The 11,273-nt window shown below is 39.7% G+C and overlaps 1 protein-coding gene across 1 annotated transcript in view; it reads right to left on the bottom strand.

Annotated features, from left to right (window-relative positions):
• Nucleotides 1-402: 402 nt before the first annotated feature.
• Nucleotides 403-11,273, bottom strand: part of LOC141063516 (proton-coupled folate transporter-like) — a 614,330-nt gene continuing 603,459 nt past the window's right edge. The window contains exon 7 of the mRNA XM_073557601.1: nucleotides 403-530. Within this exon, the coding sequence (XP_073413702.1) occupies nucleotides 476-530 (55 nt within the window). The 3' untranslated portion in view covers nucleotides 403-475. The remainder of the gene's footprint in view (nucleotides 531-11,273) is intronic.

Below are 11,273 nucleotides of genomic sequence, written 5' to 3'. Positions count from 1 at the left end.
TTAAGACAAATTAAATGAAGATAATTATACCAAAGAATTTGTGTTTGCAATCATTTTCAGGAAGAAACTGAGCATTATCTGACAGAATTGCAGGGGTGTCAATACTTTTGGCCACAACTGTATCATGGCATAACCAAACCATCAAGTTAATTCCAGTTTGAGATAACACATACAGTTTTTATTTAAATATTATTTTACAGTACATTCAAGAACTTATACATCAAAATGCACCAAGTCATTATATTAGTTGCATGGTTAACACATTTAAATGTACCTAGTATTATTTTTATACTTTTAAACCCTTTGGTTTTCTTTGATTGCAATCATTCCATATGCTCACATGCCGCTGTGCCCAGCAGAATATTAATAACATGTTCAAATGATTCAAGTACAAAGCAGAGAAACAAAATGTAATGATTTTTAATGAAACAATATTTTTTTGTGGTCCTTTATATACTAATCTTTTTCCTACCAATTATTCTTCATTGACGATCACCTTAGGGAGTTCAGTGGGTATTTCACTGATCCACCTTCACAAAAAGAAATAAAAGGAAATGTGTTATTCAGATAATTACACATGTAAAGCACCGAACAGCTTAATACAGGAAGGAGCAATCCATAATAATAATGATAATCTGCCTGTGTAACAATATCGTATTTTCCTTTGTTTAAAAGGAGTCTCATTCATTTCATTATATTGAATATCTCGATATTTATTGTATTTTGCCCTTATGTGATACACTTAAAGGGAATCTGTTTTTGCCTCCTAATCCGAGGGCTGCATAATGTAGAGACAGAGACTGAGAGTCTAGCTAGGTAAAAAAAGATAAATGAAGAGGATATTAAAACTAGAGAACAAGTAACCCTGCTGCCATGTAATCCTCCATATTCAGAAGCTCCGTATTATCACACCAAACCACTGATCGGCAGCTTTCTGCCTATGTACAGTGCACACAGAATGCTGCCAATCTTAGTTGTTTGGGCGGGGTTATATCAAAGAACTGGTAGATCTGCAGCAGATCAAACTGTGATTTCAAAACTACAGAAATCAGCCCAGTAACTGACATATTGCTGAAATCCGGATCTCTGCTCCTACATCATGCTGCTTTCAGATTGGGCGACAGAAGCATGGAGACAGATTCCCTTTAGAGGGGACCTATAAATTCATGCTGCCAGAACTAATAGGATGAAAAAAACGACAGGCTCCCACATTATATAAAGCACAATGGGCAGCTCCCATCCAGCTCCTCCTAACCTGATTTTGTTTGATTGACAGGTCTCTCCCTATTTGAGTACAGGGAGAAACCTGCAATCACTTCAAGCTGGGTGGGGAGAGTTGGTCACAGTTAACATGACAATCTGTTAGGAGTCGGATTCCTGCGTTTACTCAGCAGGGATCCAGATCCTCACATGCTGCACTCTCCTCCTATTTTGCCACTGCAGAGGAGATTGCAGAGGAGTTTGCCTTGCAGCAAATATCTCCTGAGGCTAAGTCTTTCTGTCCTCTTACTGGGCATGCTCATGGGACGATCTCCCATTGGAGATCGGGAGTCATGTGCTCAGGTCCCGCTTCAGTTCTCTTTGGTCCATCTCAGAGATCTGGAAGCGTGCAGAAGGTCCCGGCTACTATAAAAGGCGCGCATGGCTGTTCCGCCATGCGCTAGTATAGTCATACTTGCTGTTGTGTGTATGAGAACAGATGAATGATTCTGGTGACTGAGTTATTCGAAACCCCTTCCCTCTGATATTACGCATGTGAAAAGGGACTGAGTTAGTTTCAGCACCAGCGCTCCTCTGCTTCAACTCGCACAGCTGCTAGTGTCCGACATTGCGCTTGCGCCTTGCCTTTGTCGTTTGGCGGCAGGGTCCACGCCGCGATGCAGTAGCAGCCTACTTTGCGTTTGCAGTTGCAACGCCATGCACACAGTAGGTCTAGACGGACATAGTGCCGCCGTCTTGGGCTACTCCTGTGACCTTATACCGTGTGTGCGTTTTTACTGAGTTCTGTGACTACAACAGGCTCAGTTATTTGTGTTTGTACTTTTGGCATTTCCGTGAGTTTAACTGAGATTGCGCTGCACACCTAGGTGGAGTTTAACCCCGTGTGCAATTCCGCCATATTGCTCCTGCCACCACCTAGCAGCGGTTATTTCACCTACTGCACGGTGGACCCCGAGCGGCGAACGCACTTTATTTATATTTTTATTTAGTGCGCTCCGCCGTTCCTAACACAATCCAAAGACAAGTAATGACCTTAGTATCTGCCAGCTATAGTGGCCTGTTCAGATGTTAGCAATATTTTAGCGATAAAAATATATTTTTTCTTTTCTGTCACGCCAATTTGCATTAATTCCTGAAAAGCATCTTATAACTTAAGAAACTACATGATAACAGTTTTCAATATGGAGGGAGGTGCTCTTTTCAAAATAGTATCACTTTTAGAAGGTTTCCTATGTATAGGTCCCCAAAAGTCACTTCAAAACCGAATAAGTCCCTAAAAATAATGTTTTGTAAATTTCCATTAAAAAATGAAAAATTACTGCTAAATATTTTAAACCTTTTAACGTCCTAACAAACTAAAAGGATATTTGGCATTTGACAAAATCAATGGGATATGTTGTAATATTTCAGAGTAATTGCCACATAAAAAATAAAATAAAATTGGGCTGGTCACTTAGAGGTTAATCCTTAATTTTTGCTAAAACAATACAGGTAAATAAATCGGTGGTGCTGGAACCATTTTTTATATTTCTAATCGTACTTTAAATGTTACGGACAAGGCCATATTACAATGTACAACCTCTACGTTATATAGAGCCTTAGTAATGTTCTTTTATAGCAGTTTATTGGAATATTTAGCACAATAGTATTTGAAACCCAAAGCAAGCAGTGGGTGTTAAGAGAGAGAAACACATTTCCCATGTACTTTTTTTTTTTACTTTTGATTTACAAATACTGATGAAAAACACTGACCAAAGAATTGCCATGTGAATGTGTCCTCAATAGTGATGAGTGAGTATACTCGTTGTTCAGGTTTTTCCGAGGATGCTCGGGTGGTCTCCGAGTATTTTGGCGTGCTCGGAGATTAGTTTTTATCGACTCAGCTGCATGATTTGTGACTGCTAGACAGCTTGAATACATGTGTGAAATGCCTGTTTGTTAGGGAATTCCCACATGTATTCAGCCTGTCTACAAGTCGTAAATCATGCAGCTGAGACAAGGAAAACAATCTCCGAGCACACCAAAATACTCGGAGATCACCTGATCATGCTCGGAAAAACCAGAGCAACGAGTATGCTCGCTCATCTCTAGTCCTGAATGTAAAAACAGACTTTTTAATTAGAAATGATTTATTGTTCTATATATTAGTATTGTTTGAAGAAGTGATTAATTTTCTCGATATACAGTGAACTAAATCCCGATCTTTTAAAATTGTATAATGAATTACATTTTCATGATTGGATTGAAATTTAGATTGCAAACGTAAAACCATTAAAATCATAATGCAAAAATATAATTAGGACGGAAGGTGCTTCAATACATTTTTTTCTAGACATGCATGTGTGTAATAATACTTTGCTAAGCTGTTTGTGTTAATTTCTGAGATCGTCCCCCCTCCAATCATTTCATGCTAATTGGACAGGGGCTCCAAACTTATCCTCGATAAACTTTCGATTTTCATTTTCTTTTCATTATATCACACAAATCTTTCCCGGCTTTTCCACATTTTTTTCTATTTTAGTTTACATTTATTAACATTATAAATATTTGGTTAATTTCTTCCATATGAGGACTAGTTAATAAAAACCCACACCATATGATCAGGAGGCAGACAGTGAACGCTCAAAATGGAAATCCTACAGAAAAAAAAATTAAATTGCTATTCCTATTTCAAATATTGATATCTTATTCACAGAACATGCCAGAAATGAATAAAAGATGATGTGCTTGCTTGGCTGTTTTTTTAGAAATTCTGCTGAAGTTAACCCCTTCACCCGTGGGTCTGTTTTCACCTTCCTGACCAGGCTAAATTTTACAATTCTGACCACTGTAACTTTATGAGATAATAACTCTGTAACGCTTTAAAGGATCCCACTGGTTCTGAGATCATTTTCTCATGACATATTTTACTTCATGATAGTGGTAAAAATTTTTTCGAAATGGCTTGTGTTTATTTTTTAAAATAACGTAAATTTAAAACAAAATTGAAATATTTAGCATTTTTCAAAGTTTGAATTCTTATGCCCTTAAATCAGAGAGTTATGTCACGCAAAATAGTTAATAAATAACATTTCCAAAATATCTACTTTAAATCTGAACAATTTTGGAAACACTTTTTTCATTAGGATGTTATAAGGGTTAACACTTGACAAGCAATTTCTCTTTTTTACAACAAAATTTACACAACCATTTTTTTAGGGACCACATCACATTTGAAGTCCCTTTCAGGGGTCTAAGATCCTCCAAAGACACTTGATAAAAAGGTATATATTTTATTAATAATGCAAAAAAAAAAAGAGACAGCTAACCATGCAGAAACTGGACAGTAGCTTGACACTGGATGAGGAATACTTCTATCGAAACACGCATTAAGGAGGACACTGGGTGGTCTCCAAACCTGGGTAAATATAATCTATGTGGCTTATGAACTGCTTATTTATTTTGTCATGAGATGCACTCTCCACACTTGACTCTCTCTTTATATCAGCATTTGATTCATTTTTATCAAGGGCCTTGGTTCCCTGTGAGAGGATCAACTATGGAAAGAACAGCAATGTTTGCATATTAATTGTGTTTATTGAAATTACCGTATTTTTCGGACCATAAGACGCACTTTTTTCCCCAAAATTTTTTTGGGGAAAGTGGGGGGTACGTCTTATGGTCACAATATACTCACCTCCGGGGCTCTGCAGTGCGGTGGTGGCAGCGGGCGGGGCTCTGCGGTGCGGTGGTGGCAGCGGGCGGGCCTCTGCGGGGCGGTGGTGGCGGCGGGCTGTGCTCCGGTGCAGGGGCGGCGGCTCCGCCGGCATTTCCTCCAAGCCCGGAGGCCCCCCGCACATCCCTTGCTAGCCGACGAGATTTCGGGACAAGATCTGAACCCGCGCATGCGCCGTCCCCGGACCAGCTGCCATCTTCCTGGCGTCCATGTTCCCGGAGGCCACCGCAACATGGCGGCGGCCAGCAAGGGATGTGCGGGGGGCCTCCAGGCTTGGAGGAAATGCCGGCGGAGCCGCCGCCCACACAGCTGCCCCAGCCTCAGGACAGCTGCCCCAGCACAGCTGCCCCAGCCTCAGGACAGCTGCCCCAGCACAGCTGCCCCTGCCCCAGCACAGCTGCCCCAGCATCAGGACAGCTGTCCCTGCCCCAGCACAGCTGCCCCTGCCCCAGCACAGTTGCCCCAGCCCCAGCACAGCTGCCCCAGCACAACCAACCTGCCCCAGCACAGAGCCGCCACCGCACGAGCCTGGACCACTGAATGACCCCTGTGACTACTCCTCCACCTGTGCCGGATCCCTTCCCAGGTAAGCTGAATTCGGACTGTAAGACGGACCCCCATTTGACACATTATTATTTTTTTCGCTATTTTCCTTCTGAAAATTGGGGTGCGTCTTATGGTCCGGTGCGTCTTATAGTCCGAAAAATACGGTACATTATGCATTAATCCTTTCTTGTGCATCTGCATACCACAAGCTGTGTGAAACACATGACTAAATCTGAGTATATGGGGTTTAATAGTTAACTATTTTAGTTATAAATATGTAATTATTCTATCATTGTGCCAGCATATTTAGTAATTGTTTACACGTATCATATACCTTTAGCTGTGTGGAATATATGACCAATTTTTTCTACTCCATTGTTGCACTCGCACTTTATATAATGTTTTGTAACTATCATGCACAAATTTACATGCTTTGTCATGTGTTGTACTTACTTTGATTCATGCAGCAGCCACTTATATCCCATTTTCATCCAGTGTCAAGCGACTGTCCAGTTTCTGTATGGTTAACCGTCTCTTTTTATTTTTTGCATTATTAATAAAATATATACCTTTTTTTCAAATGTCTTTGGAGGACCTTTTTCCCTTTGTGGTGTTTTGTGCTTGGTTTCACAGTCCTCCGTGTTGTAACCTCTTTGCATTGTGAGGGGTCTATATGACAGAAAATATCAAAAAGTGACAACATTCTAAAAACTTCACTCCTCCAGGTGTTCAAAACCACATTCAAGAAGTTTATTAACCCTACAGGTGATTCACAGGAATTAATGGAATATGGAAGGGAAAAATTAACATTTAACTTTTTTCACTAAAATTTTTCTTTAAACCCATTTTTTTATTTTTACAAGCATAAAAGGAGAAATTGGACCCAAAAAGTTGTTGTGCAAGTTCTCCTGAGTGCACTAATACCCCATATGTGGAAGAAAACCACTGTTTCGGCACACAGCAGGGCATAGATGGAAAGGAACACCACCATGTTGCATTTGGAGAGCCCCTGATGTGCCTAAACAGTGGAAACACCCCACAAGTTACCCAATTTTGGAAACTAGACCCTGCAAAGAACTTATCTAGATGTGTGATGAGTACCCCTTCCTAGCCTATTAACCCCTTCACTACCAAGGGTGGTGTGCACGTTAACTCCCAGGCCAATTTTTACAATTTTGACCACTGTCCCTTTATGAGGTAATAACTCTGAAACGCTTCCATGGATCCTGGTGATTCTGACACTGTTTTCTCGTGACATATTGTACTTCATGTTAGTACTAAAATTTCATTCAAATAACTTGCGTATATTTGTGAAAAGAATGGAAATTTGGTGAAAATTTTTAAAATTTCACAATTTTCCAACTTTGAATTTTTATGCCCTTAAATCACAGAGATACGGCACACAAAAAAGTCAATAAAAAACATTTTCCACATGTTTACTTTACATCAGCACAATTTTGGAGCCAAAATTTTTTTTGTTAGAAAGTTATAAGGGTTAAAAGTTGACTAGCGATTTCTCATTTTTGCAACATCATTTTATTTTTACGGACCACATCACATTTGAAGTCACTTTGAGGGGTCTATATGATAGAAAATACCCAAATGTGACACCATTCTAAAAACTGCACCCCTTAAGGTGCTCAAAACCACATTCAAGAAGTTTATTAACCCTTCAGGTGCTTCACAGGAAGTTTTTTCAATATTTAAAAAAAAATAAACATTTAACTTTTTTCCCAAAAAAAATACTTCAGGTTCAATTTTTTTTATTTTACCAAGGGTAACAAGAGAAATTGGACTGCAAAAGTTATTGCGAAATTTGTCCTGAGTACGCTGATACTTGATATGTGGGGAAGAACCACTGTTTCGGCGCATGGCAGAGCTCAGAAGGGAAGGAGCGCCGTTTGACTTTTTCAATGCAAAATTGGCTGGAATTCAGATCGGACACCATGTCACATTTGGAGAGCCCCTGATGTATCTAAACAGTGGAAACCCCCCACAAGTGACCCCACTTTGGAAACTAGACCCCCCATGGAACTTATCTAGATATGTGGTGAGAACTTTGAACCCACAAGGGCTTCACAGAAGTTTATAACGTACAGCGGTACAATTAAAAAATCATATTTTTTCCACAAAAATGATCTTTTCACCCCCAATTTTTATTTTCCCAAGGGTAACAGGACCCTTAAAGTTATTGTACAATTTGTCCTCAGTACGCTGATACCCCATATGTGGGTGTAAACAACTATTTGTGCGCATGGCAGAGCTCAGAAGGGAAGCAGCGCCATTTGACTTTTTTGGCTGGAATTGAGATCGGACACCATGTCGCGATTGGAAAACCCCTGATGTACCAAAACAGTGGAAACCCCCCACAAATGACACCATTTTGGAAACTAGACCCCCCACGGAACTTATCTAGATGTGTGGTGAGCACTTTGAACCCCCAAGTGCTTCACAGAAGTTTATAACGCCCGGGCGTGAAAATAAAAAAATCATTTTTTCCACAAAAACGATATTTTTGCCCCAAATTTTTTATTTTCCTAAGGGTAACAGGCGAAATTGGACCCCAAAAGCTGTTTTGCAATTTGTCCTGAGTAGGCTGATACCCCATATGTGGGGGTAAACCACTGTTTGGGTGCATGGCAGAGCTTGGAAGGGAAGGAGCACCATTTCACTTTTTCAATGCAGAATTGGCTGGAATTGAGATCAGACACTATGTTGCATTTGGAGAGCACCTGATGTGCCCAAACAGTGGAAACCCCCAATTATAACTCCAACCCTAACCCCAACACACCCGTAACCCTAATCTCAGCCCTAACTCTAGCCCTAACTCTAGCCCTAACCCTAGCCCTAACCCTAGCCTTAACCCTAGCCCTAACCCTAGCCCTAATGGGAAAATGGAAATAAATACATTTTCTTTTAATTTTATTATTTTTCCCTAAGTAAGGGGGTGATAACGGGGGTTTGATTTACTATTTATGGCGGTTTTTATGTTTGGCAGCTGTCACACGCTAAAAGACGCTTTTTATTGTAAAAATAGTTTTTGCATCACCACATATTGAGAGCTATAATTTTTTCATATTTTGACTCACCGAGTCATGTGAGGTCTTATTTTTTGCAGGACGAGTTGATGTTTTTATTGGTATCATTTTCAGGCACGTGACATCTTTTTATCGCTTTTTATTCCGATTTTTGGGATGCAGAATGAACAAAAACCAGCGTTTCATGAATTTCTTTTGGGGGGTGGTTTTAAACCATTCCACCTACGGTAAAATTGATAAAGCGCTTTTATTCTTCAGGTCAGTACGGTTACAGCGATACCTCATTTAGGTCTTTTTTTATGTTTTGGCGCTTTTATGCAATGAAAACAATTTTATATAAAAAATAATTATTTTTGCCTCGCTTTATTCTGTGAGCTATAACTTTTTTATTTTGTTGCTGATGATAATGTATCACAGCTCGTTTTTTGCAGGACAAGATGACGTTTTCAGCGGTACCATGGATATTTATAGGAGTCTTTTTGCTCGCGCGTTATTGCACTTTTTGTTCGGCGGTATGAATCATTATTTTTTGCTTCGCTTTTTATTTTTATTTTTTAAGGGGTTCGCTAAAGGGGTTAACTAATGGGACAGTTTTATAGGGCGGGTTGTTACGGACGTGGCTATACCAAATATGTGTGCTTTTATTGTTTTGTTTTTTTATTTCCAAAAAATGAATTTATTGGGGAATATTTATTTATTTTTTTTAATTTATTTAGCGATTTTTTTAAAATTATTTTTACACTTTTTTTTAACTTTATTGTCCCAGGGGGGACACAACTGTCATGTGACAGATTGCTTTTAATATCAGCCCACAGCTGTGTGCATAGCCTTTACTGGTTATTAATTATAGGGGGACCTCAAGTCATTTTTTTGCTGGTGTCTCCCATTTTAATTACCAGTAAAGGCTAAGTATAAATTTGTGAACTGATATTAATAGCCTGGGAAGCTCCATGGGTGCTGCCCCCATCCAAAGCTATAAACATCAGACCACAGTTATCTGCTTTCCCTCTGCTGGTTAATCAAATTTTGTGGGATCCCACTCTCATTTTTCTCACATTTTTTTTATTTAGCAATAAAATACATGTACAGTAAGCTCCACAGGCAAAGCAATGTGTCACAACTCTGTTGTTGGGTGTCCCGGGACCAGGGGCTCTTTCACTGCCCCCAATGCTAGGGAGCGCCCTAGCTCACCCTGGTCCCCATATTTCTTCTGATGTTGCCACATACCTTGTCATAGCGTCTGAATCCACCCTCAGTTTGTACCTTTCCCCCACCGAGGGAAGAGGGGAGTAGTAGTGTACCATAATACACCAAACAGACTTAACAAGGTAATACGAACGGGGTAAAGGAAAATACCAAATACACAAATATACATATTCATATAACAGAGGTATGCACAAGGGAGTGGAGGATGGGGTTAATACAGAGTAGGAGAAGAAAGGGAATTATCACACAATCAAAAAACAAGCAATAGTCACAGAAAAATCCACAAACCGCCAACTCAAATAACCACCAACAATAACCTCCAAGCCATGCAGCAAAAGCTAGTTCTGACAATGAGTGTTATCCAGGACCCAGATTATATACGAGATGGGAGTGGCTAACAGTGCTCAGCTGAGAGCCTTAGCTCCAAGAGCTCTCAGCAGAGCAGATAAACCCATGCACCGCCCAAAGAAATTTACATCATTTAATATGAAGGTGAAGTGCTTCTATTCAGAGCAAGAGTAGGAGAAATCAGACGTTGCAGTCTTCTGGCTCCTCTCTGTCGTGGTAAACCCATGACACATATTTATGTCTATCTATATATTGATCTGTATCTATCTCAATATATATAGAGATTTTTATATATATATACTGTTTATATATATATATATATATACATACAATTTTAACATGAGCTTTTACATAGAGTAATTCTCTATGTCATTTAAACATAGTTTTCCAAGAAAACATTCTTCCCCATATATATATGAGACCAAGGTCAGTTCTGATGTTACACCTTGTCATGCCTCCCTGGGCTCTCCTCAGATTGCAGCACTGTCTGTTTCCATGCACCCAGAGTCAGTCTAGAGGAGGCACTTAGTCACACCCCTCCAGGCTCTCCTTCATCTGTGGCACAGTGGGGCCACAATCTACACTCGGGCTAGTCTGGGAGAGAGTGTAACCTCAAATAACAGGTGTTGCAATATGAAAATCACAACTAAAATCAAATAAAACGTGGAGAAGTTGACTCAGTCTTTGTATTGTGTGTCTGTGTGTCCCACACCAAGAAAAAAGAACAGAAAGTGGACAAGAGAACTGTCTTAGGACTTGAGAGCCAAAATTGTTGAAAAATATCAGCAATCTCAAGGTAACATATCAATCTTCAGAGATCTTAATGTTCATATGTTCATGGTGTGCACCATAATTAAGAAGTTTACAATAAATGGCACTGCAGCTAATCTTCCTGGACATAGATGGCAAAGACAAATTGATGAAACTTTGCATCACAGGATGATGGATATGGAGCTGCAACCAAGTTCCATAGATTTTCAAGTTTTCCTGAAGGCTCAGTGTGCATCAATGTTAGCAGGAACTATCCGTCAACATTTTAATGAAATTAAACACTATGGCAGAAGACCCAGGAGTACCCCACTGCTGACATGGACACATAAAAAGCTAGACTGCAGTTTTCCAAAATGTATGACAGCAAGCCAAAATCCTTCTGGGAAAGCATCTTGTGGACAGATGGAAACAAAATAAAAAATAAAGAA

Source organism: Dendrobates tinctorius, unplaced genomic scaffold (assembly GCF_039654945.1).
Source record: "Dendrobates tinctorius isolate UK_male_01 unplaced genomic scaffold, ASM3965494v1 ptg000250l, whole genome shotgun sequence".
NCBI lineage: Eukaryota > Metazoa > Chordata > Amphibia > Anura > Dendrobatidae > Dendrobates > Dendrobates tinctorius.
The sequence above is the reverse complement of the archived record's forward strand: the minus strand, read 5'-3'. Positions and strand labels throughout refer to the sequence as shown.